General features: G+C 32.8%; 2 protein-coding genes across 2 annotated transcripts; both read left to right on the top strand.

Moving 5' to 3' along the window:
- The first annotated feature begins 11,392 nt into the window (after positions 1-11,392).
- LOC137828856 (leghemoglobin alpha) lies at positions 11,393-12,254 on the top strand. Its single transcript, XM_068635594.2, has 4 exons — positions 11,393-11,541; positions 11,624-11,732; positions 11,828-11,932; positions 12,021-12,254. Exons 1-4 carry the CDS (start codon positions 11,444-11,446, stop codon positions 12,141-12,143), a joined length of 435 nt encoding a protein of 144 aa, XP_068491695.1. The 5' UTR covers positions 11,393-11,443; the 3' UTR covers positions 12,144-12,254.
- Positions 12,255-13,642: 1,388 nt separating this feature from the next.
- LOC137828855 (leghemoglobin 4) lies at positions 13,643-24,196 on the top strand. The gene is made up of 4 exons (XM_068635593.2): positions 13,643-13,835; positions 13,917-14,025; positions 23,576-23,680; positions 23,857-24,196. Exons 1-4 carry the CDS (start codon positions 13,738-13,740, stop codon positions 23,983-23,985), a joined length of 441 nt encoding a protein of 146 aa, XP_068491694.1. The 5' UTR covers positions 13,643-13,737; the 3' UTR covers positions 23,986-24,196.
- Positions 24,197-24,750: the final 554 nt, after the last annotated feature.

Raw genomic sequence — 24,750 nt, 5'->3', positions numbered from 1 at the left:
ATGTTTTGAGACCTTTCATTGGTAAGTTTGTTGTTGTTTATTTTGATGATATACTCATTTATAGCTTATCTTTGAAAGACCATAGGTTGCATGTTAGGCAAGTTTTAGAAACCCTTAGGAAGGAACATTTGTATGCTAACCTTGCTAAATGTATGTTTGCACTTGATCATATAGAATTCCTAGGGTTTGTTGTGAGTAGCAAAGGGGTCCATGTGGATCAAGCTAAGGTGGTGGCCATTCAAAATTGGCCTACACCTAAATCCATGAATGAAGTCCGAAGTTTCCATGGACTTGCTTCTTTTTATAGAAGATTTGTACCTAACTTTGGTACAATAGTCGCACCACTCAATGATATAGTAAAAAAGGATGTGGTTTTTCAATGGGGAGAAGCACAACAAAAAGCTTTTGATATTTTGAAAGAAAAATTGACTAATGCTCCCATTTTAGCCCTTCCTAATTTTGCTAAAACCTTTGAGATTGAGTGTGATGCTTCAAGCATAGGCATTGGGGTTGTTCTCCTTCAAGAGGGCCACCTCATAGCTTATTTTAGTGAGAAATTGAAGGGAAGTCATCTCAACTATTCCACTTATGATAAAGAGTTATATACACTTGTTAGGGCTTTGTTTACTTGGCAACATTATCTTTTTCCTAAAGAGTTTGTGATTCATAGTGATCATGAATCTCTTAAATATTTGAAAAGCCAAAACAAGCTTAACAAGAGGCATGCTAAGTGGGTGGAATTCCTTGAGCAATTTCCTTATGTGATCAAACACAAGCAAGGCAAAATAAACATTGTGACCGATGCACTTTCTAGAAGATATGCCTTGATTACCCTTTTGGGTTCTCAATATCTTGGCTTTGATCACATTAAGGATCTTTATCATGATGACCTTGATTTTTCTCCTATCTATCAAGAGTGTCTTAAAGGAGGACACAAAGATTTTTTTATACAATCTGGCTTTCTTTCCAAAGGAAAACGTCTTTGTGTTCCCCAATGCTCAATTAGATTATCTCTTGTTAGAGAAGCACATGAGGGAGGTTTAATGGGTCACTTTGGGGTTGCTAAAACTTTGGATGTGTTGCATGAACATTTCTATTGGCCTCATATGCATAAACATGTTCATAGTTTGTGTGATAAATGCATAGCTTGCCGCAAGGCTAAATCTAGGATGCATCCCCATGGTCTATATACTCCTCTCCCTATCCCTTCAATGCCTTGGGTTGACATATCTATGGATTTCATCTTAGGATTACCCAAGATATCAAAGGGAAAGGATTCCATTTTTGTGGTAGTGGATCGTTTTTCAAAGATGGCTCACTTTATTCCTTGTCACAAAGTGGATGATGCATGTCATATTGCAAACCTCTTCTTTCAAGAAGTGGTTCGTTTGCATGGAATTCCTAGAACTATTGTGTCCGATAGAGATCCAAAGTTCTTGAGTCACTTTTGGAAGACCTTGTGGGGTAAGCTTGGTACTAAGCTTTTATTTTCTACCACTTGTCACCCACAAACCGATGGTCAAACCGAAGTGGTCAGTCGAACTTTAGGACAACTATTGAGATGCTTCATTTCCGGGAATCCTAGAGTGTGGGAGAATTTACTACCCCATGTTGAGTTTGCATATAACCGTGTAGTAAATTCTACCACCTCACATTCTCCTTTTGAGGTTGTCTATGGGTTTAACCCCTTAACACCTCTTAATCTTCTTCCTATTCCCATTCTTGGAGATGTCTTGTGCAAAGATGGGGATGAAAAGGCTTCTTTTGTGAAAACTTTGCATAAAGATATCAAGATGAGAATTGAGAAGAAGGTTGGCAAGTATGTTGAACTTGCCAATAAAAGGAGAAAAGCATTGTTGTTTGAGGAAGGTGATTGGGTTTGGCTTCATTTGAGGAAGGATCGTTTTCCTACTCAAAGAAAGTCCAAACTAATGCCTCGTGGTGATGGACCTTTCCAAGTCCTCAAGAGGATTAATGACAATGCTTATGAGTTAGATATGCCTGATACATACCTTTGTAGTCATACATTTAATATCAGTGATCTAACTCCTTTTTCTGTAGGTCTCCAGAATTCGTGGTTGAATTCTCTCCAACTCGGGGAGTATGATGGAGATCAAGTTCAAGACCAAATGGAGGCAAATACTTAAGGACAAGAAGAGGAAGAGGCACAAGTGCTAGACGCTCAAGGAGTTGGTAGCCCACCTCAAAGGCTTACAAGAAGTCAATTCAAAGCATTAGGAAATAATGGACGGTTGTTTTCTCTTTTTGTAATATCTTTGTTTGAAGGTGCTTAGAGGGAAACATAAGAAACCTCTTTTGTAAAAGCATCTTTAGGTCTTTAGTTCAGGAAACTTAGGGGGGTGTGCGTTAGTAGAGAGGTGTAGACGTAATAGGGAGGTGCCAAACCAAGAAAGGAAGTCACACCTTCCTCATGCTCTAGGATTGGCGCCACTTTTATGTCATTTGGGGGGAATTTTGAATTTAATTAGCTTTTCATTTCAGCACCTCTTAGGCTATAAATAAAGATGCTTAGCTTGTACAATTCATATTAGAAATTAGTATTAGAGAAACTCTACTCAATTTGAGAGATAATTTGTGAGAGCTTGCTTCTCCTTCACCTTGTCTTATCTTGAGTGTGTTTGGTTCTCTCAAGTGGCGGCATTAGCTCACTCATCTTGGAGTCTTCATCCTCTAAGTGGCGTGAACAACAAACCAAAGCATCCATCTCCATAAGTTCTTCTTTCTTTCATCTCCATATTCATATGCAATTCCTAAAACATGCTTAGCTTCCTTTTTGGTTCGGCATTTCAGCCTATTTTCTAGTTTTGTTTCGGTTCTTATTTCTTTTGCTGTTCTTAGTTGTTTCTTCTTCAATTCTAGCTTAATTGTTCGGTGCATTTCTGTTTTTGAGCATTTCAATCGGTGCAATTGCATTTTTTACTTAGTTTGTTCGGTTCAATTGACAAAAGATGGCTCCTCCGTATGAGTTTGGTGTTTGGTGCAAGTCTTGGTGAATTCTTGAAACATAGAACCTTGATCAAATTCTATTATAAGTGCCTAAGCTATCTCCAACTCAAGTTGAGTCCATAGAATGTCAAAGAATCATCTCTTCTTTGCTAGTGGATTCATATCATGATCTACCAAACTCACTCCTAACCAAGCGAAACAAAGATTCCAAACAAGCCAGGACACTCTGTAGCCAACGAAAAGATGACTTGTCGTTTCCTCAAATGCCCCACAAAGACAACAAAGGTTATTCAAGATCTCAACCCCACGTCTCTCCAAGTTGGCTTTAGAAGCAATCTTGTTTTCAATCACCCTCCAAGCAGTGACTTGAGCAAAAGGTACAACCTTAGTCTTCCAGAAAAAATTATGCAACCGCAAGTTTTCCCCTTCAGTTTTCCCTCTTAGCACAGTGTAAGTAGACTTGACGGAGAACACCTCAGAATCACTATCCTTACAAACCCATCTATTATCGAACTCCACAAAAGGATACGAACTAAGAACCACATCAAGAAGTTGACTGACCTGGAACTATTCCTAGTCGAAAAGATCCTTTCTCCAAGGAAAATTCCATACCCAGACCTCATCAACCCAATCCCCACAATTAAATAATTGCTCATCTTTATCAACAAACAAAGAGTAAAGCCTCGAAATCCTATCTTTCAAGGCACCTGAACCCACCCAGTTGTCAGTCCAAAAGAGAATATTTATCCCATCTCCTACCTCCCAATTAAAGCAGTCTTTAAACATTCCTCCCCACTCCTCAAACTTCCTTATCTCTTTCAAATCTTTCCACCAAAGAGATATTTTAGTGTTATTGTCTCTCTGCTCACTCAACCTTCTCCAACCTCCATACTTGGATTCAATGATTTCCAACCACAACCCACCCTTCTTCGAACTCAGATGCCAAATCCACTTACCAAGTAAGACCTAATTAAAAAGTCTAATATTGATAATACCAAAACTGCCTGCTTCCCTAGACTTGCAAACCTTTTCCCAAGCAACCCAAACAATTTTCCTCCCTTCAGACCTCCACCTCCAAAGTAAATTCCTCTATAACTCACAATTCTTTTCATCACAGTAGAAGGCATTTTAAACAAACACAAACAAAATAAAGGAATTGATGACAACACTAACTTTATCAAACAAATCCTCCATGCAATCAAAATACATCTACCCTTCCACTTGCCTAGTCTAGTCTTAATTTTGTTGACCACACCATCCCAAAAAGCACCCTTCTTATGACACCCCCTACTAGTATCCCTAAATAAATGAAAGGGGTTTTCATCACGTCACAGTTTAAGATTGCTGCGAAACTGAGGAGCATGAACTGATCGGCCCCCACCCCACCAATTTTACTCTTTGTAAAGTTCACCTTTAGACCGAACGCCAACTCAAAATAATTCAACATTTCCTTAATGATAAACACACTTATATAACTAGCTTAACCTTCTTGCTCCCGATTTCCAAGCTCTCAACCAAATCATTCTCAATTGCTTTCCTAACAACCCCGACAAGGCCTTCCGCCACAATGAGGAAAAAGAAAGGTGTTAGGGGATCACCTTGTCTTATACCTTTCTTCGGAATAAACTTCGTCGTCGGACTCCCATTTACTAGACCCGACCAGAATTGAAAGCAAACTGCAGCAGCCAGGACTCAAACCCAAGTCCTTTTAGTGACCAAAGAAGCATTAACCGCTAGACCAAACAAGTTCTTTGATCATATTATGATTTTTATTATACTTATTATTATTATTAATACTAATAATAATAATAATATAAATTATATTCATATTATTCATATTATATTTATATTATTCATATTATTAATATTATTTATATTATTCACATTATTAATATTATTCATATTATTAATGTTATTCATATTATTAATATTATTCATACTGTTCATATTATTCACATTATTAATATTATTCGTATTTTTAATATTTTTCATATTTTTCATATTATTAATATTATTCATATTATTAATATGATTAATATTATTAATATTATTGATATTATTCATATTATTAATATTATTAATATTATTAATATTATTAATATTATTCATATTATTCATATTATTAATATTATTAATATTATTAATATTATTTATATTATTCATATTATTAATATTACTCATATTATTAATATTATTCACATTATTAATATTATTCATATTATTTATATTATTCATATTATTTATATTATTCATATTATTTATATTATTTATAATATTCATATAATTCATATTATTAATAATAATAAGTATAATAAAAATCATAATAGTACTTAAGAATTTGTTTGGTGTAGTGGTTAATGTTCTTTTGTCAAACATTTAGCCATTCCCTAGAGACCAAAAATCTGTCGATTATGATCTTAACAGACTCATTCGGTTTATACTAAGTGAACTTTCTTCCGACCATCGTTATATCCAACAGGTCAGATTTTTCGATAGATTCATTGAACCCTTTAATCTCTCTACTATAATCAAATACCAAAATTAAACATTTTCTCTCCTCCTTTTGTCGAATAGAGTTAAGGTCACGTACAACACACTAAGCACTATGAAGTCATAAACATTCACCATAGTGACTTGTGTCTCATCACCACCCTCCCAAACCCCTTAAATTACACAATAATTTTTACCATTAAAAAAACTTATCATTTGAAAGCAATTTTTTCTTCACATCGAAATAATTCCTTTTGCATTATTAACAACATCATTTTCAACCCAATCAACTTCATTAGAACCCCATAGGTAAAAACAACTCTCCCTTCTGAACCTTGAGCATTTAGACTCTTGCAAGCAAATCAATCCTACCTCTTCTTTAGGTATCATATCTCTTAAATATTTTCTTTTAACACTTCCTTGTAACCTCCTTATATTCAGGCTAATAGTTTTCATTATCAGAAACACTTCTCTCCCTCCTGTTGCTCCTATTGTCCCGATTTTTCAAAGAGTGTAACCTACTTATAGCGACTTCTTCCTCCCCAACAAGCAAGAAGCCCATCTCCTTCCCGATGTCCACATTCTCCTAGCTTCACTACTGTTATCCTTCAACCAGAATAATCTATTACAATTTCGGACAATGTTATACCCTCTTTCCTCGTTTCTGTAGCAAAATTTTGACTTAGGCTCCGTTTGGATCCCGTAAACACTGTTCACTCAAGGCAATGAATGTTTTGATTTGTTTACAATGATTTAAGAAGATGAAAAGACGTTGATTTAGGGGAGAGGCATAAAATAAATTCATGTGCCATGTAGGGGTGACAAATCGGGCCAACCCGCCCCGCATTGACCCGCCCCACGCTTGGCCCGCAAAAATGCGAGTCGGGTTGGCCCGCCCCGCAAAGTTATTGCGAGCTAGAATTCCCGACCTACCCCGCATAAGAGCTAGCCCGCGGGTTTGCGGGCCAACCCACATTCTTTTTTTTTAAAATTAAATATTTTTTTTTTACATTTTGTTCTTAAAAAATTGTCAAATGAAACCTATATATTTGTTATTATCAAACCTAATTTTTTTTTCTTCCTTTTCAAACATAGTCAAACATAAAAAAAAATTAAACATTAAGATAAATATCAAATATCATTATTCTTCCTCTTCTAAAACATTAAAAATACCTAATTCCAAAACATTAAACATAAACATTATTGACATTCTTCCATTTCAATAACATTGGATACCCGCCTTAGAAGAACTTTCATCTATTTTTTTATAATTATAATCTTCCTCGACATCTGCACACAGTAAAACAATGACAATTTTTTTTTCTTGCGGGTTAGCGGGCCGCTGGCTAATGTGGGGCGGGCTAATGCGGGTTAGAGGGTTGAAAAGGTCAACCCACCCCTCGTTTTTTACCAGTGGGCTGCGGGCCAGCCCACATGGCCCACCCCGCTTTGCCATCCCTAGTGTCATGAGAAGAATAGGAGCGAAAGTTTACAAAAATTCACATAGTAACGTATAAAGTCAAAATTACCCTTAATTACTTTTTTATATACATATAAAATAACACTTTATATATATATATATATATATATATATATTATAATAAAAAAATACTATATATTTATAACATAAAAAAAAATTTAATTCTAATAATATAATATAATAGTAATAAAATAAATATATTCATATAACAATAATATAAATGTAAAAACTATAAAATAATAGTAATATATTTAAAATTTAAAATAGGAATAATATACAAAAAAAGTAATAAAATTATAAATAATACTAGTAACTAAAATAATTTTTTAAAATAATAATAAAAATAAAAATAAATTACATATTTAATAATAATTAAAATAAATTTATTAAATAATAATATTAACAATAATAAAAGTTAATTTTGATTTTGATTTAATTTTATGAAAATATATTTTATATGCATATATAAAATTTTAATTAACTACAAATTACACAAAATATCTCATACTTTATTATTTAAATATTTTTTAAGGAAAGGATAAATTTGTAAATTACATTTTATATATTTTAAAATAATAAAAAAACATCTTACAACCATCATATCACTCACAAATTTCAATAAACTTTCTTCACAAATTCACTCTAACATACCTTAATCCAAACAACCTCACTTTTTTTACACTTTTATCTCAAATCACTCCAAATTCACTCCCTCAAATCCTCCCCTCAATCCAAACACAACCTTAATGTTATACCCTCTTTCCTAGTTTCTAAAGTAATATTCTGGCTTTTCGAGACATAATTAATTGCACCACTAAAGCTTGCGCCGCCACTTGGAGGCACTCCTGCTTCAAGCGAAAACTGAATTGTTTGCTCTTCTCCACCCATCTCCTAGTCCTACCATCGTAATCAGAACATTCTGACTCATAAAAATCTTCACCATCGTTGGCGCCCAACTAAACCTTCGATTCAGCCTCAGAGGTCACGCCCCACTTCTCCAAGAACGACCCTAAAAAATGATCAGGGATGTAAAACTCTTCTTCGAGGAACACCTGACATAGAGTATCATTTATTTTCACTAACTTTACCATATTCACCGCCTCTCCTACCGTAATACTAACATGTAACCTTGCGTATTCTAAATCGTCTCTTTCAGTGGTCACCTCATCAATCTCTACGAGCATACTGACTAACACCCCTATGAGTTCAAAACACGGTTTGCTCCACAAAGTTGAACCCTCTAAGGAGGAAACTCTCAACAAACTGCACGTACACTGCCACCAACAACCTTCCAACAAAGCAATTCTTCAACCACGTGGACGACTCCACCTCAACCCTGAAGATAGGCGTGTGGTCTTCATCACCCTTCCGATTGGAACTCATGTTCCCACTCTTAACATCCTGGGCAAAGGGTCGTTGAGTCTTTTGACTCCATACTTTCTTAGCTTGAGTCTGTCGTTGCAAGAGAATTGTGTCATTCTTAGAGCTTACATACCTTACAAAATTTATGCTCGCTTGCCTTCCGAACTTGGGTCTGTTTGCCTTACAATTTCCAAGTTCCTATTCAAATGGACTCTAATGCTCTTTCAAGAGCGACTGCATCCCTCACCCCATGAAATTTAACGAAGTTTTCTGACATTGGGATATATAATGCGAAGTTTAGGTGTATAAAATTAGGAAAATGGGTTTTTTTACACCTCATGCTCCACCCTACACCCCACTAAATATTAATATTTTAATCATTTTTAATTTTAAAAATTATTTTAACATTTTACATTTTGTCTATAGTTTCATTAAGGAGATTTTTTCATTTTTTAATTTTTTTTAATTACATATATTAATATTTTGTTGTGGGTGTAAAGTGGAGCAGGGTGTCAAAATATCATCACCCAATAAATTAACCAGGTTTGAAAGAGTGTCCCACCATTTGGTTTGTGGAAATAATGAATGGCTGTAAAAGACAATATAAGTTAATATATTTTACAAAAGAGTTATATTATACTTTTAGTTCTAAGTTTATTATTTAATTATTTTACAATTTAAATGATTTAATGATCAAAATAACTAATTTATAAGCTAATTTTTAAATTGATATATAATTATCTATCAAGTTTTACCTACCAACTTTAAAATATAAAGTAATTAATAACTTAAATCTTCATAGCTAATTAAATATAAATTTAGAAACTAATTTATAATTTTTTTTATTAATAATAAAAACTACTTTAGATACTAATAATTTTTTAGTGTATAAAATAATATTTAATTCAATTATTATAGTAATTAATTTTTATTTAATAACTTTTTTTTGTAGTGAATGTCATTTAATTATATAAATTTTTAGATTGATTTTTTCTTTGGTTAGTTTAAATATTGCCCAAATTTTCCTTAATGAATTAGTTTTTTTTATTGAAGTATTCTCTTATACTTAAATTCTAATATTTAATAGTAGGAAATTTTGAATAATATGAATTTTTTAAAATGTAATTACAAGAAGGGATGTCCAATAAAATACAATAAACACTACAAGAAAATCATGAAATAAAAATCAATTTTTAGAAATAAAAAATAATTAGTTGCTATAGTGACTAAATTAGAGCCTATTTTAGAGACCAAAAAAATTTGGTTTCTAAATTAGTTTCTATTATTGTTAAATAATTTCTAAATTGGTATCTAATTAGCAACCAAGAGTTTTGCTACCAAATTTAGAATCTAAATAATTGGTAGTTAAAACATTGGTAGCAAATTACATATCAATTTAGAAATCATTTAACAATAATAGAAACTTATTAAGAAACCAAATTTTTTTAGTCTCTAAAATAGTTTATAATTTAGTCACTATAGCAACTAATTATTTTTTGTTTCTAAAAATTGGTTTCTATTACATGCTTGTAATGAAATTTTATATTTCAAAAGAATCATGAGTTTACCCTAAGCTGTATTCCAATTTCCAAAAGTTCAACCCTTAAAAGCTTAACACTCCAATCAAATCATTAAATATAAATCAATTTTAGAGATTAAAATAATTAGTTGTTATATTGACTAAATTAGATACTATTTTTTAAATTAAAAAAATTATTAGTTTCTATTATTGATAAATATTTTTTAAATTGATATTTCATTACTAATCAAGATTTTTTCTACCAAACTTAGAATTTAAATAATTGATAATTAAAACCTTAGTAACTATTAGGTACCGATATAAAAACTATTTATCAATAATAGAAAATAATTTATAAACTAAATTTTTTTTAGTCTTTAAAATAGTATATAATTTAATCAATATAACAACTAATTATTTTTAATTTCTAAAATTAGCTTTTATTTAATAATTTTCTAATAGGGTGAGAAGCTAACACACTCTTAATCGGGTAAAAGATCCTTAAACGCTATACTCCTCCACCACACTAAATTGCCTTTATAAATTTTCAAGAAATCATTCTGTAATTTTATTTAATTTACGTACATTATTTAGTTAAAAGTTTACACAACATTTAAATTTTTTTCCTGACAACTGTTTGTTGAGAAAAAGGAAAATCCTAAAGTCACCCTTCTACAATAGGGTGAAGCCAACTTTGATCTCAAATTAAAAAAAAAAATTGTATTAACCTTTCAAATTCAAAGAAAAACAGTGTTAGTGTCTAGGAATTTAAAGTTATTTTTAAAAATAATTTAACTCCTCAAATTTAATGTTTGATTAAAGTAGAAATAATTCATTATATTATATATAAAATAACATTTTTAAAGTTATTTATTATATTAATTTTTATTAATAATATTTTTATTGTGATATTTGATAGGTGAGTTTGACCTTTGGCTAAAATCATAAAATGTGAATCTGACTTAGTTGCTTATTATAGAAATCTTTTAAAGGTGTAACTTCATTGATATAAAAATCTATGTATAACTTACGAATGTATATATCGTAATAAGGTATTTTAAATTAATAAAATTATTGAATTATTGGTCTAAATAAGTCTATTAATAATTATATAATGACAATATTTGATGTTTGATTCTAGGTGCTCACATGCAGATTTAGAGATGTAATATTTCATTTCTACTTTCTTTTATTCTATATTTTGAAAACATGTGGTTAAAAACAATGTATAAAATATATATTTATATTAGTTTTGATTTTTACATATACTGGACAAGTATAGATTATTTTTGGGTGTTGCATTTGTTGTATAATTTGTAATACAAAAAATGCAGAATCTTTTTTTCTTTTAATTTCTTAATTAATGTCCTTAGGGCATGTGTTAACCACACTTGTAATTAAATTACGAATTTACTTTGATTAACTGAATTCTTTTATTATTTGAAAAGATTATTGGCTTTTCGTCATGCCAATTGACACCCTCAACTCAACAAGCCAATTACAAGAGACATATGATTTAGTTTTTCTGACTCCAATTAGGTTTCTATATAAAGAAGTAGAGGATGTGAAGTTGTTGCATAACTTGAATTGAAGAGATAGAAATAAGAGAAAAGTAGAAAAGAAAAATGGGTGCTTTCACTGAGAAGCAAGAGGCTCTGGTGAACAGCTCATGGGAAGCATTCAAGGGAAACATTCCACAATACAGTGTTGTGTTCTACACCTCGTAAGTGTTTTGTTTAAACATGTGTGTTTTGTTTGTTTGTTTGTGTTTTGGTTTGACGAAATAATATATATAAAAATAATAGGATACTGGAGAAAGCACCAGCAGCAAAGAACTTGTTTTCATTTCTTGCTAATGGAGTAGATCCCACTAATCCTAAGCTCACGGCTCATGCTGAAAGCCTTTTTGGATTGGTAAGTCTCAACCAAATCAAATTTTATGTGAATTTTTGTCATTTTTGGATGTTTCATGAATTAATAATAATATTATGATATTTTTGAAATTGTAGGTGCGTGATTCAGCTGCACAACTTCGAGCAAATGGAGCAGTGGTGGCTGATGCTGCACTTGGTTCTATCCACTCTCAAAAAGGAGTAAACGATTCTCAGTTTCTGGTAGCGTTAATGAATATTGTTTTATAGTGTTAAATTTTGAAGTTTGATATGAAATAAGAGCTAAAGCATGGGTATGTATGAATTGCAGGTGGTAAAAGAGGCTTTGCTTAAAACATTAAAGGAAGCAGTTGGAGACAAATGGACTGATGAACTCAGCACTGCTCTCGAACTAGCCTACGATGAATTGGCAGCAGCTATTAAAAAGGCATAAATTGGCTTCTATTGCCCTAAATTAAACTGTAATAAATAAATTTTGCTCAAAATGTTGCTCAAAATAATTAATTTATATATTATTATTGGATAAAGAATCTCAAGTTATGTATTTACAAAGTGTTCTGTTTGCGATCCATAATTTATATCTTCTAAAGAAGTTATTTTAATAGGAAACACATATACCCTTTCTATTCATATTTTTTTACTTTTTATCATTATATATATTTATATTTATCACATAAAACTCCGCAAGAAACATGTTTTCCTTCCAAAACTTTAGTTTAACAAGAAAACATACAAAAACAATTCAACGAATCTAACTCCACAAATAAATAGAAATAACAATAAATAATCTCTAAATTCATGATCACTTCAATCTTCTTCCTCCTTCAATTCGAAAAAAATGGATGTGCTGAAACTTGTCATCATACTGTTGAGTTTAATCTCTCATTCTTCTCTTCAATTTCTTCAACTATGTTTCTCTTGTTTTCCTCTTCAGTTTTTTCACTGTCAGCGACACAAGAGATATCTCGATCAATATGTGGATAATGTATGAGACAATTAATTATTTCAAATTTTGTCATAGTGAGTGAGGCAACATAAAGTGACTCGAGATGAAAGTTATTTTTCTTATACGTGAGATTGGGTGTGGAAACTAGGTAAGGATGTGCTCTCTTTGTCTCTTGTTGCATTCTTCTTATTCTCTAAAAATACTTTCCTAAGAAGGTTGTGACACTTAAAATAAAGAATTAAGGGAAGAATGAAGAGTTATATATTGTTAAATATAATCAATATTTTCTTACTTTAATCAAGTTTATGTTAACATGAAAAAAATAAAAATTGACATTAAATTATAAGTTGTTAATTCAAAACATATAATTTAACAAGAAACTATATACAAACTTATTCTTACTAAAAAGAAATAAGAACTAAGATGACACATTGTTATTGTTATTCTAATATTTGATTCAAATAATTTCTTTAAATATATTCATAACATATATTAAAAAAAAATTATCGTTATACTAATTAAGATAATTATACCAAGTAAAAGTTAAAAGGATAACATGTATACTTTTATTCAAATTTGTTAGAGTATTTTTTATGATTGAAATTTTAACTATATAGTTTGATATTAATATTCATAATATAATATTTATATGTTTATATCAAATTAAAGTATAATTTATAATATTTAAAATTGTAATGATATACAAAAATGTTATATATTATAAACTCAACAGCGTGAATTGTGCAGGTAACAGCGTGAATTACAGTTACGTCAAAGCTGAAAGGAAAAATAAATTAAAGATTTAAAAAATTCATAGTAATACTTGAATTCCGTATTTACTTTGACTAATTTAAAAGTGATTTTTATCACATGTTTTGGAAAAGTTGACATTCACCTCATCATTTGGATTGACATGTTCCACACGCCACAAGGGAAGAGAGATATTGAATTAGAATCACAGAAAAGAAGTTATAGTTTCTCTCACTCTCGAAACCATCTATACATATATATAGAGAATAATTGGATGTGAAAGTGAAATTGTTGCATAGAAGAAGAATAGAAAAGAAATAGAGAAAGAAATATGGGCGCTTTCACAGAGAAACAAGAGGCCTTGGTTAATAGCTCATGGGAGGCATTCAAGGGAAACCTTTCTCGTCATAGTGTTACGTTCTTCACCTTGTAAGTTTTCACTCTTATTATATGAAGTAGATCCTCTATATAGAATTTCTTATTTTGCTTTTTGTTTGATTAAATAAAAAGGATACTGGAGAAGGAACCAGAAGCAAAGAACATCTTCTCATTTCTTCACAATGGAGTAGATCCCAATAATCCTAAGATCGCCGAACATGCTGAAAAGCTTTTTGGATTGGTAAGTCTCATCCAACTAAAATTATGGTTATGTACCTTGCAAGACACTATACCTATCCAATACATTTTAGCAGCTAAAACCGCTTGGGCCACTTAGACCTTGCCCCAATAATCTCAGGTTTATGTTCTTTTAAAACCCCAAAAGACTTGTAAACAGATGAGGTTCTTAGTAGACTTTGTTGTGATATCATTCCTTCTCCCAAAGTTTGATTTTTGTGTTTACACTCCCTCAGAATCAGTTTCTGAACTGTCAACATTGTATTGAGTCTTTGGTGATCAGGTACCTACCCTTTTGCCCCATTGACAACTCAGATTTCACTATGCATTGAATCTTTTCCTACCCACAAATCCATTTCAGCTCTCACCCCATTCTGCAGTAAGTGGCTACCTGCCCCAACCTCCTAGTGCTCAGCTTTCCTGCACAAAGCCTGTGCTTATCCTTGCAAAGAAGCCCAGACACGGATACGGACATGGATACGACACGGACATAGATACGGAGATACGGCTAAACTGAAAATTATAGGACACGGGACACGGCTATATATAAATTAAAATGTAGTAATATATTTTGTTAACATAATGTTTAACTTTTACTTTTTGGAAATTTTAATATTTTGTTTGAGATTTAGTGTGGAAGAGAAGAGGTCTTTAAAACACTGAACCGCGTTTTTTTTTTTCTAGCTTTTCTAGCGTGTCCAAGGAGGGAAACGTGCCTCCTCCGGCGTATCCAGAAAGAGGGTCGTTTCCGGTCCAATAAAAAGCGTCCCACACCGTGTCGGGCACGCTTCCGCCGTGTGTCCGTGTCCGCGGTGTATCGGAAACACCGACGACGCCTTTTTAGCCGTATCCGAGCTTCACAACCCCTAATCATTTCACCTTGCCACCTAAATTTACAGCCTGTTTTCCTATTTTGTAAGTCTTTTCTGCTACCTAAAAGATTTTAAACATATATACTATAGGATTAAGGCACCAGAGGTGGGAGAACATTTGTAAGCCTCTTGAACAAGGTGGGTTAGGAATCAAAGATATTAGGAAATTCAACTCTACTCTATTGGCGAAATGGAAGTGGAGGTTGATGAGTGAAGAAGAAGGAAAATGGAAAGATATTTTGAAGTCTAAATATGTAATGGCGTCTAGTAATACCAATGGCCAGAGGAAAAAACAATCAAGGTGGTGGAGTGATCTACTTAAAATCTGCAGAGAAGGTGAGGGCGAATGGTGGTTTCAAAAGGCTGTAGAATGGAAAGTTCGGTCTGGTGACTCAATTAGGATGTGGGAAGATCACTGGGTTAGTCACAGTAAGCTCAAGGATTTATATCCCAGATTATACGCTTTGTCCCTACATCAAGGCATGACAGTGGGGGAGATCGGTTTATGGGGAGAAGGTGGATGGCAATGGAACTTAAAATGGAGGAGGGAGAGGTTCCAATGGGAAATGGACCAGGAGGAGGAATTATTGGAAATTCTAGATAAGGAAGTCTTACATAAAGATGTAAAGGATTTTATTACATGGAGAGGGGATACCAAGGGGATTTTCACTGTGAAATCTGCATACAACCTACTGACCAACCAAGACACTAGACCAAATAGTGATGTGTTTAGTTTGTTGTGGAAGACCAAAGCTTTACCAAAAGTTATGATTACTGCGTGGAGAATTCTTTGGGACAGAATACCAACTAAAAGGAACCTGGAATCACGGGGCATTATAGTAAATTCAGCTCTATGTGTGTTCTGTAACATGGCAGAAGAAACCACTCAGCACCTCTTTCTAGACTGTATCTATGTACATCGGGTGTGGATGTTATGCTGCAGATGGATCGGTATCTTGGGAGCAAATAATAAGGATATTGGCAGCCATTTTGAGAACTTCCACCTTGTTCACATGACCGAGAAACAGAATCAGGTATGGAAGGGAGTGTGGGCAGCGATTGTACGTTGTATATGGGAGCATAGAAATAGGGTGATTTTTAGACAAGGGGTCCCCGATTCTAAGGAAATCTTTCAAGCGGCTCAGCTTCTCTCTTGGTTATGGTTGAAATATAGGGCAGGTTCTTTCTCATATTCATTTTCTGATTGGCATTTGAATCTTAATCAGTGCCTTATGTGTATCAATTGAACCTGATATGATGTAACAAGGAACAGGTATGATCGTCGGTCGATGATTTGGCGCTCTCTATATGTGTGTAGTCGGTGGTCGCCGAAGATATGCAAGGTCAACATGATCGCCGGTCGATGAAAAGGCGATCTCCATGCGTGCGTAGTCGGTGGTCGTCGAAGGTATGCAAAGGTCAACATGATCGCCGGTCGATGAAGCGGCGTTCGGGTCAATATGATTGCCATTAGATGAAACGGCGATCTCCTAGCGTGCGTAGTCGGTGGCCGTATGCAAAGGTCAACATGATCGTCGGTCGTGTAGTCGGTGGTCGCCGAAGGTATGCAAAGGTCAACATGATCGCCGGTTGATGAAGCGGCGTTCTGTCAACATGATCGCCGATCGAAGAAGCGGCGTTCTCCATATGTGTGTAGTCGGAGGTTGCTGAAGTTATACAAGGTTAACATGATCGCCGGTTGAAGAAACGGCGATCTCCATGTGCGTAGTCGGTGGTCGCCGTAGGTATGCAAAGATCAACATGATCGCCGGTTGATGAAGCGGCGTTCTCCATAGGTCAACCTGATCGCCGATCGATGAAGCGGCGTTCACCATATGTGTAATCGGTGGTCGCCGATGTTGGTTATTTTTTTGGGTAGGGTTTTCTCACTTTAAGGTTGTTCTGCTCCAACCATAAAGGAGAGTTTCGCTTGTGGATGATATAGGAAGTCCACTTCTGGTTACTGTATATGGGTTGGGATACCCCTGAAGTATCCCCTTTAATTTTATTTATTCATTGCTGATAAAAAAAAAAAGGCACCAGAGAATGTGAACTATGCTTTTGGATATTTGTTATCTAAGCACCCCTATGTTTTTAAGTGTACATGTGAAAACTTCTCTTGGATATTTGTTGTCTATCCACTTCCATCGACTTCCATGTTTTTAATCGTGTCAACGTGAAAAGCTCTATGTCATGTGTTAATTTTGTTTCTAAAAGTGATACCTATAACCCAAATTAATTCAATCCACGCACATCTCCATACATTATTTTGTTTGTCATTCAATTCCAAGAGAAAAAATTGGATGTGTGAAAATTGGTCTAGAAAAATCTATGTTTAAAAGTTCTTAAATAGTAAATTGTCTAGAGGCTTTAGAGTATCCTGTGACGAAAGACCATCTAGTGATTGAAGATTGTCTATCCGAACTGGAGTTTTTGTTCAAACCGTCTACCTCTTATGTATAACTTTCAAGTGTTAGTTGGTGTTTCACGCTCCCCAAACGCAATCATTGTGTACGTGATGTATTTTTTGTTTTGGCATGTCTTTTGTTGGGAGTTAGTTAGACAATTTTGTTTGATTATATAGGACCTTGTACTAAATAGTTTTTTCTTAACTCTGAGTTGAGATTCACTTGTAAGACTTGAGAGAAACTTCTTGTTGTAATCTCAGATTCTGTCCATAGTGAATTTCTGACCATGTACACTACAAAAGAAATCATTAAATAGTAACCAAAATTTGAGACAAAAAAAATTAGTCGCTAAAAATTATTTATATATAAAGTGGTTTCTATTATTGATAAAAATTTATAAAATGATTTTTAAATTGGTATCTAAATTAGCTATTAAGGTTTTAGCTACTAATATCTTAGATTCTAAATCAGTCTCTAAAAGACTAATTTAGAATACAAAGTAATAAGTAGCTAAAACATTGGTAACTAATAATTAGATATCAATTTAGAAACCGTTTTATAAATCCGTATTAATAATAGAAACTACTTTAGATACCAATAAATATTTTAGTTTATAAAATGGTCTTTAATTTAATCAAATAGTAACCAATTATTTTGGTCTCTAAACCTAGTTTTTATTTAGTGATTTTCTTATAGTGGTACATAGACTGAGTTTCAGTCAAACCATGTTAAATTTTCTCTATGTAGTTCTTTGTTTATTTTGTTCTTGTTTACTTTCTCAATTCTTGAGATTTCCTCTATTATTTGTTTTGCGTTTGTGTGTATTAAATGGTTCAGTGAATTGTGAGTTTTCTTTACAAATTGGTTCAGTGAGTGTGGAACGAAGAAAGTATGGGGTTGAGAAATTCATTACCTTGAATGATTTTGGGCTATGACGGTTGAAGATGCTCTTCTGGTTCAATAGGACCTCCTTGAAGCTTTGGAAAGTGAATCCAAACTTGACAGAACCATTATAGAAAAAGGCATGATTGTGCTATTGGAGAATACTCATATAGTGCAATTGTGTGAGTCTTGGTGACAAGGTGTTAAGGTAAGTCTCGAAGAAGAAGACCGTAGTGAAAATATGGACAAAGCTTAAAATCTTATATATGACTAACTCCCTAGTGAATCGTCCATACTTCAAGTAGGCGTTGTACTTGTACAAGATGAGTAATGATCTGTCCAGATGTGCATGATCATTTTAAGGAGACCTTGTTGTATGGGAGAGAAACCATTTTTCTTAAGGAGGTTCAGGTTTCCTTGAACCCAAAAGATTAAATGAAAAGTTTGACATGAAGACGTCCAATTTTGGAGATGGCCTGGTAGCAATGGGAAGACATTCTAAAAGAGACAGAACTAGAAGAACAATCAGAGCTTTAGAGGGGGTATGGTTATGCAAAGCTTACAACCTGTTCCTTGGTGGTTGCTAGTGAGGTGTTGGAAGATGAACATTATAGTGTATCGTCTGCCTTTGGAAATAAGGACAACACTACAAGAAATTGTTTATTTACATATTGATTATTACATACAGATTTAAATCCGTATGTAAAGTGAGCGTTACATGCGGATATTTACATACGAATTTAATTCAATGTGTAAATATACATTACACACAGAATTTTCTGTAACCCTCATTCCCAAACCACACATTTCTTCCAGCTCCATTCACGATTTCTTCCAGCTCCATTCGCAACCTTAGTTTTTACGACCACCATCTCATTGTTGGAAGCTGAAAGATGTGGCAAACAAAGTTTTAACGAGATTGGAGGTGAAGAGTGTGAAACATCATACTCAAGTGTTTTTCAACACTTATTTTTAGGTTTTCATGATGAAAATGGAATAGAAAACAGTTTTACGGTTCATTCCAATATGTTGTACCGAGTGTACTCAGTGCGTTGCAGAGCTTGGAGGGCTTGAATTGGGCAGGCCAGTTCATGCTCTTGCTATTAAAGCATGTGTCGAGGAGAATATATTTGTTGGGAGTGCATTTGTTGATTTGTATGGAAAATGCGGAAGTATATATTGAGAACGCAAAGCAAATTTTAGAGAAATGCTTGAGAAGAACCTAATCACTTGGAATGCAATGATAGATGGATATGCACATTTAGGCGATGTTGATATGAGATTGAGTTTATTTGAGGAGATGACACTAAGAAGCTTGGTATAACACCAAATTATGTTACACTAGTTTTGGTATTGTCAGCGTGTAGTAAGGCAAGGGTAGTGGAAAGAGGTTTGCATATATTTGAAGCCATGAGAGGGAAATATGAAATTGAACCGAGCGCTGAGCATTATGCATGTATTGTGGACCTTCTAGGGAGGTCTGGTTCGGTAGATCGTGCATATGAATTTATTAAAAGAATGCCAATACTTGTACGGGGAGCTCTACTCGGATCATGTAAGATGATTGGGAACACAAAGTTGGGGAAAATTGTAATAAAAAAGTTATTCCAGCTTGATCCTAATGACTCTAGCAACCATGTAATGTTTTCCAACATGCTTGCATCTACTGGCAGGTAAAACTTCACAATTATGATAACTAAGTTTCCTTCTTGAATAGAATTGACAAGTTAGCTGGATTGTTCATTTTATTTTGTAGAGTAAGTAGCCCATCCTAATTAGTTTCAAAAGAATTTACTTTCTTTTTTCATTTTTCTACATCTAGTAGGATAAGGCTAGTATTATTGTTGTGGTGGTTTTCATTTTTCTGCAGTTGCTTTAACATGTTTAGCTAAAACTAAAATTGTCTATTCCTTTTGAATTAACATTGTTTATGGTTCTTTTGCTAATTCTCGTAATTCCTAAATGCAGATGGGAAAAAGCCACTACTATTAGGAAGGAAATGAGAGATATTAGTATTAAAAAAATGTTAGTTATATATGGGTTGTAGTAAAGAATAGAGTCCATGTTTTCCAAGCAAAGGATAGTTCTCATGAAAAGAACTCTGTAATTCAGGCAATGCTTGCTAAGCTCAGAGGGGAGATGAAGAAAGTTGGATATGCAAAAAAAAGCAAAATTACAGTTACAAACATATTTTTCAATATGTAATACATTAGTAATTACATACGGATATTTCCGTTTGTAACTTTCTGGTGTAATTACATACGAATTCTAAATCCGTATGTAACAGCTACCTACGACAGTTTTACATACAATTTTTTTTATATGTAATCCGTATGTAACTATGTTTTACATAAAAAATTTAGTGTCTTACATACGGATTGGTGTAGTATATAATACCAATTTTTCTTGTAGAGCAAGACTCAATGACTTATAAACGCCATGACTGAGGAGATGAAGTCGCTTCATCTAAATAATACCTAGATTCTGGTTTGTAGACCCAAGGTTCTAGGTTGGTAAACTATAAATAGATTTTCAAATGAAAAGATAAGGTTCCGGGAATTGATAAACCAAGATTCAAGGCGAAACTGGTGGATAAAGGGTTTACACAAAGGGAATGAGTCAATTATAATGATGTTTTCTCCCTTGTTGAGAAACAAAGATCCACAAGGATGTTGTTAGCCATGGTTATTGAGCTTAACCTTGAGGTGGAACAAATAGATGTTAAGAATGTTTTCCTTTATGGAGACTTGGATGAAACTATCTACATAAAGCAACTAGAAGGATTTGTGATAGAAGGAAGGGAATATTATGTTTGTAAATTAAGCAAATATTTGTATGGTCTGAAATAATCTTCAAGGCAATGGAATAGACGATTTGATGAATTCATTGCTAGAATTGGTTTTGAACGTAGCAAGTATGATACTTGTGTCTATTTCAAGTTTATAGCAGATGGTATGTTCATTATATTGCTGCTATAGGTAGATGATATTCAGATAACAATAAATAGTAAACCCTTGGTGAAAAAAGGTTAAATCTAAGCTGAATAACAAGTGTGAAATAAAAGAATTGGGAGCTACTAGAAAGATATTAGGGATTGAGATCACTAAACGATGTGATTTGAAGCATCTATACTTGTCTCAGGAGACTCATAAAAATTCTTGATAAGTTTGGCATGACAAACCTAAAATTTGTTTCCACACCTCTTGCTTCCCACTACAAGTTGAGTGATGAACAATCTCCTAAAAAGAGGGAGGAACAATGCTATATTTGCGGTCTTTGATATGTTAATCTAGTTGGTTTTGTTATGTACGATATGGTTTGCACACGCCTTGGCATAACTTATGCTGAGTGTTGTAAGCAATTTTATGTCTAACCCTAGTAGAGCACATTAACAAGCTCTTAAGTGGATCACTTGTTACTTGAAGATGTCACTCTTCAAAGTCTTGGTTTATGGTGGAGCTAGACGGTCTATCGAAGAAGTTTCGATAGAAGGGTTTTTTTTTTATCTCAAACTTCTTTGGGTTTTTAAACACAAGAAAATCTCTCATTGACTATGTATTTAATGCTTATGGTATTGCCATCACTTGGAAGACCAGTTTCCGAAAGGTAGTGCCTATTTCAACCACTGAGGCAGAGTATATTGCCATGGCAAAAGCTGCGAAAAAAGCTTTATGGCTTAAGGGATTAGTAGAAGAGCTAAAAGTGCAGGACAAAGTTGTAATCATTTACTATGACAATAGTAGCGTTATTTAGCTTTTGAAGAACCAAGTCTAGTATGAGAGAACAAAGCACATTGATGTCAAACTGCATTTCGTGAGAGAAGAAATTGCTTGAGGATTTGTGAATGTGGCAAATGTTTCAACATATCATAATCCTTCTAATATGATCACAAAGGTTTTACCTGAAAGTAAGTTCTTTCATTTTTTGGATTTAATCTAGTTGTAGGTGATTATGCTTGTAATGAGTTTAGAGAAAGTGAGTGTTTTATCACTCAGAAGATTTGTACTAAACCAACATGAAGATTTTTGAAGATTGGTTTAGAAAAATTCGTGTTCAAAGGTTCCTAGGTCATCTCAAAGGTAGTAGACTATTTAGAGGCTTTAGACTGTCTTGTGGTAAAAGATCCTCTCTTTGAACCGAAGCTTCTATTCAAACTGTCTATCTCTTCTGTATAACTTTCAAACCTCCATTGGTTTTTCATGGTCCCAAAACACTGAAGCATTGTGCACGTGAATCGTTTTTATTTTGATGCATCTTTTGTTGAGTTAGTTGGAAAATTTTGTCTGTTTATAAAGGATCTTGTATTGAACAATTTTTTCTTAACTTAGAGTTGAGAATTCACTTGTTTACTTGAGAGAAATTTTGTGTTGAAATCTCATTGTTTATAATAAATTTATAATCGTGGACATAGACTGGGATTAAGTCGAACTAGTTATTTATCATTTTATTTAACTAAGTTACTTCCCATTTAAACCACTCTCCATTCTAGGTTTACTCCTACATTTCATTATTCCATCTACTTAGATCTTCGAGTGTCACTTATTTATTGATGGAATTGACATATATCTTGGATATCTTTCAATAAGTGGGTCTTCACAAAATCCACCTATCATTCCAAAAAACAAATCATATTAACCTTTCCTAACTTTCACACAATATTATCCTTAAACCAATCTCCCCCTTGTCCATCACTTGTCCCTTTCATAATATTCCCCCACCCCCTAGATTCCTGCCTGCTAACTATTTTCCCTGTTATTTAAGTTTCTCTATCAATACTTACACTCCAAAATAACTTTCCACAAACCCTTTTTTTCTACACCTAACCACTATCTCTATTTTCCTAATAAGTCAATATTAACAACTTGATATCTTTAATTCCAAACCCTCTTGATTGCATATATTGTCCCATTTTACTCACACTATCTTCTTTCCTTCATTACTTCAACTCCATTGTTTCTAAATTTTCTTAATATTCATTTTCACTTTTGTTGGCATTTTAAAAAACTACAAGTAAAACATATGTAATGCAGTGATAATAACAGATTTAAGAATGACAAGTAAAATTATAATATTTTCACCTGATTTTAATATTAAACATGTATTTAATTAAAATATGACAGTCTGACAGGTTGCGTTAGGGATGAGTGATTATAATCTAATCAGTCAAAGCAATCAATTTAGTACCAAACTTCATATTTGATTTGTGCAGAAATAAAATTAATCTTGAGTTCAATAAATTAAAAAATAGTTTTTGACCGAAAAAAAACTTCAATGAACATTATTTTAGACGGTGTTTTTACAAATCTAACATCTTCTCCTGCTAAAAGTATTTTTGCATGTAATCATATATTATTTCTTTCTTTCGTATGACATGATGATTTTTGAATTCCAGGTGCGAGACTCTGCTGTCCAACTTAAAACAAAAGGAACAGTGGTGGCTGATGCCAAACTTGGTTCTGTTCATGCTGAAAAAAAAGTCACCGATGCTCAATTTGCGGTATATGATGAATAATAAATCATTGTAATGTTATGATATTTTTTTTATCATCCAAGAATAAAATGAATAAGCCAATGTGATGGGATAATAAATGAGGATATCATAGCATTTCTCATTTCAAAAGTTTAATATGAAATTTAATGATCATAATAAGAGCTAACATGATTGATTGGTAGGTGGTAAAAGAAGCACTGCTGAAAACAATAAAGGAAGCAGTTGGAGACAAATGGAACGAAGAATTGAGCAATGCATGGGAAATAGCCTATGATGAAATGGCTGCAGCAATTAAGAAGGCAATGGCTTAGGATCTATTCACATAAATAAACTTTTGTTTAGCTCAAAATTTCTAATAATTTCTTTATATAAATGTCAGTTACATCAACTACAATACCTTGGATAAACATTCTTAATTTTTTTTCTCAGGCTTACGTCTGTGAATCACAAATAAGTTCAAAGTAATGTATAGGTTTCCATTATCCAAGAAATTCAATTCATGCATCTTCATTTAAACCCTAACATGGGTATATATATACTGCTAAGTCTAGGTGTATTTATGAACCATTTCGATCTAGAAAATGAATGGTTGTGAAAAAACAATAAGTTAATATATTTTCCAAAAGAATTATATTATACTTTTAGTTCTAAGTTTGTTATTTAATTATTTTATAATTTAAATTATTTAATTATCAAAATAGTTAACTTATATTTATATATATATATATATATATTTATATCACTACAAAAAATTATTAAATATAAATTAATTTTAGATATCAAAATAATTCATTATTATTTAACTAAATTAGATACCATTTTATAAACTAAAAAAATTATTTATATATAAGTAATTTTTATTATTAATAAAAGTTTATAAAATAATTTTTTAAATTGGTATCTAACCATTAGCTATCAAAGTTTTAGGTACTTATACTTTATATTCTAAATTAGTGTCTATTAGTCTTTTATAAACTAATTTAGAATCTAAAATATTAGTAACTAAAATCTTGATAGTTAATTTAAATACCACTTTAGAAACTATTTTATAAATTTTTAATAATAATAGAAACTAT

This window comes from Phaseolus vulgaris, chromosome 7 (genome assembly GCF_051622355.1).
Source record: "Phaseolus vulgaris cultivar YP4 chromosome 7, ASM5162235v1, whole genome shotgun sequence".
Taxonomy (NCBI): domain Eukaryota; kingdom Viridiplantae; phylum Streptophyta; class Magnoliopsida; order Fabales; family Fabaceae; genus Phaseolus; species Phaseolus vulgaris.
The sequence above is the reverse complement of the archived record's forward strand: the minus strand, read 5'-3'. Positions and strand labels throughout refer to the sequence as shown.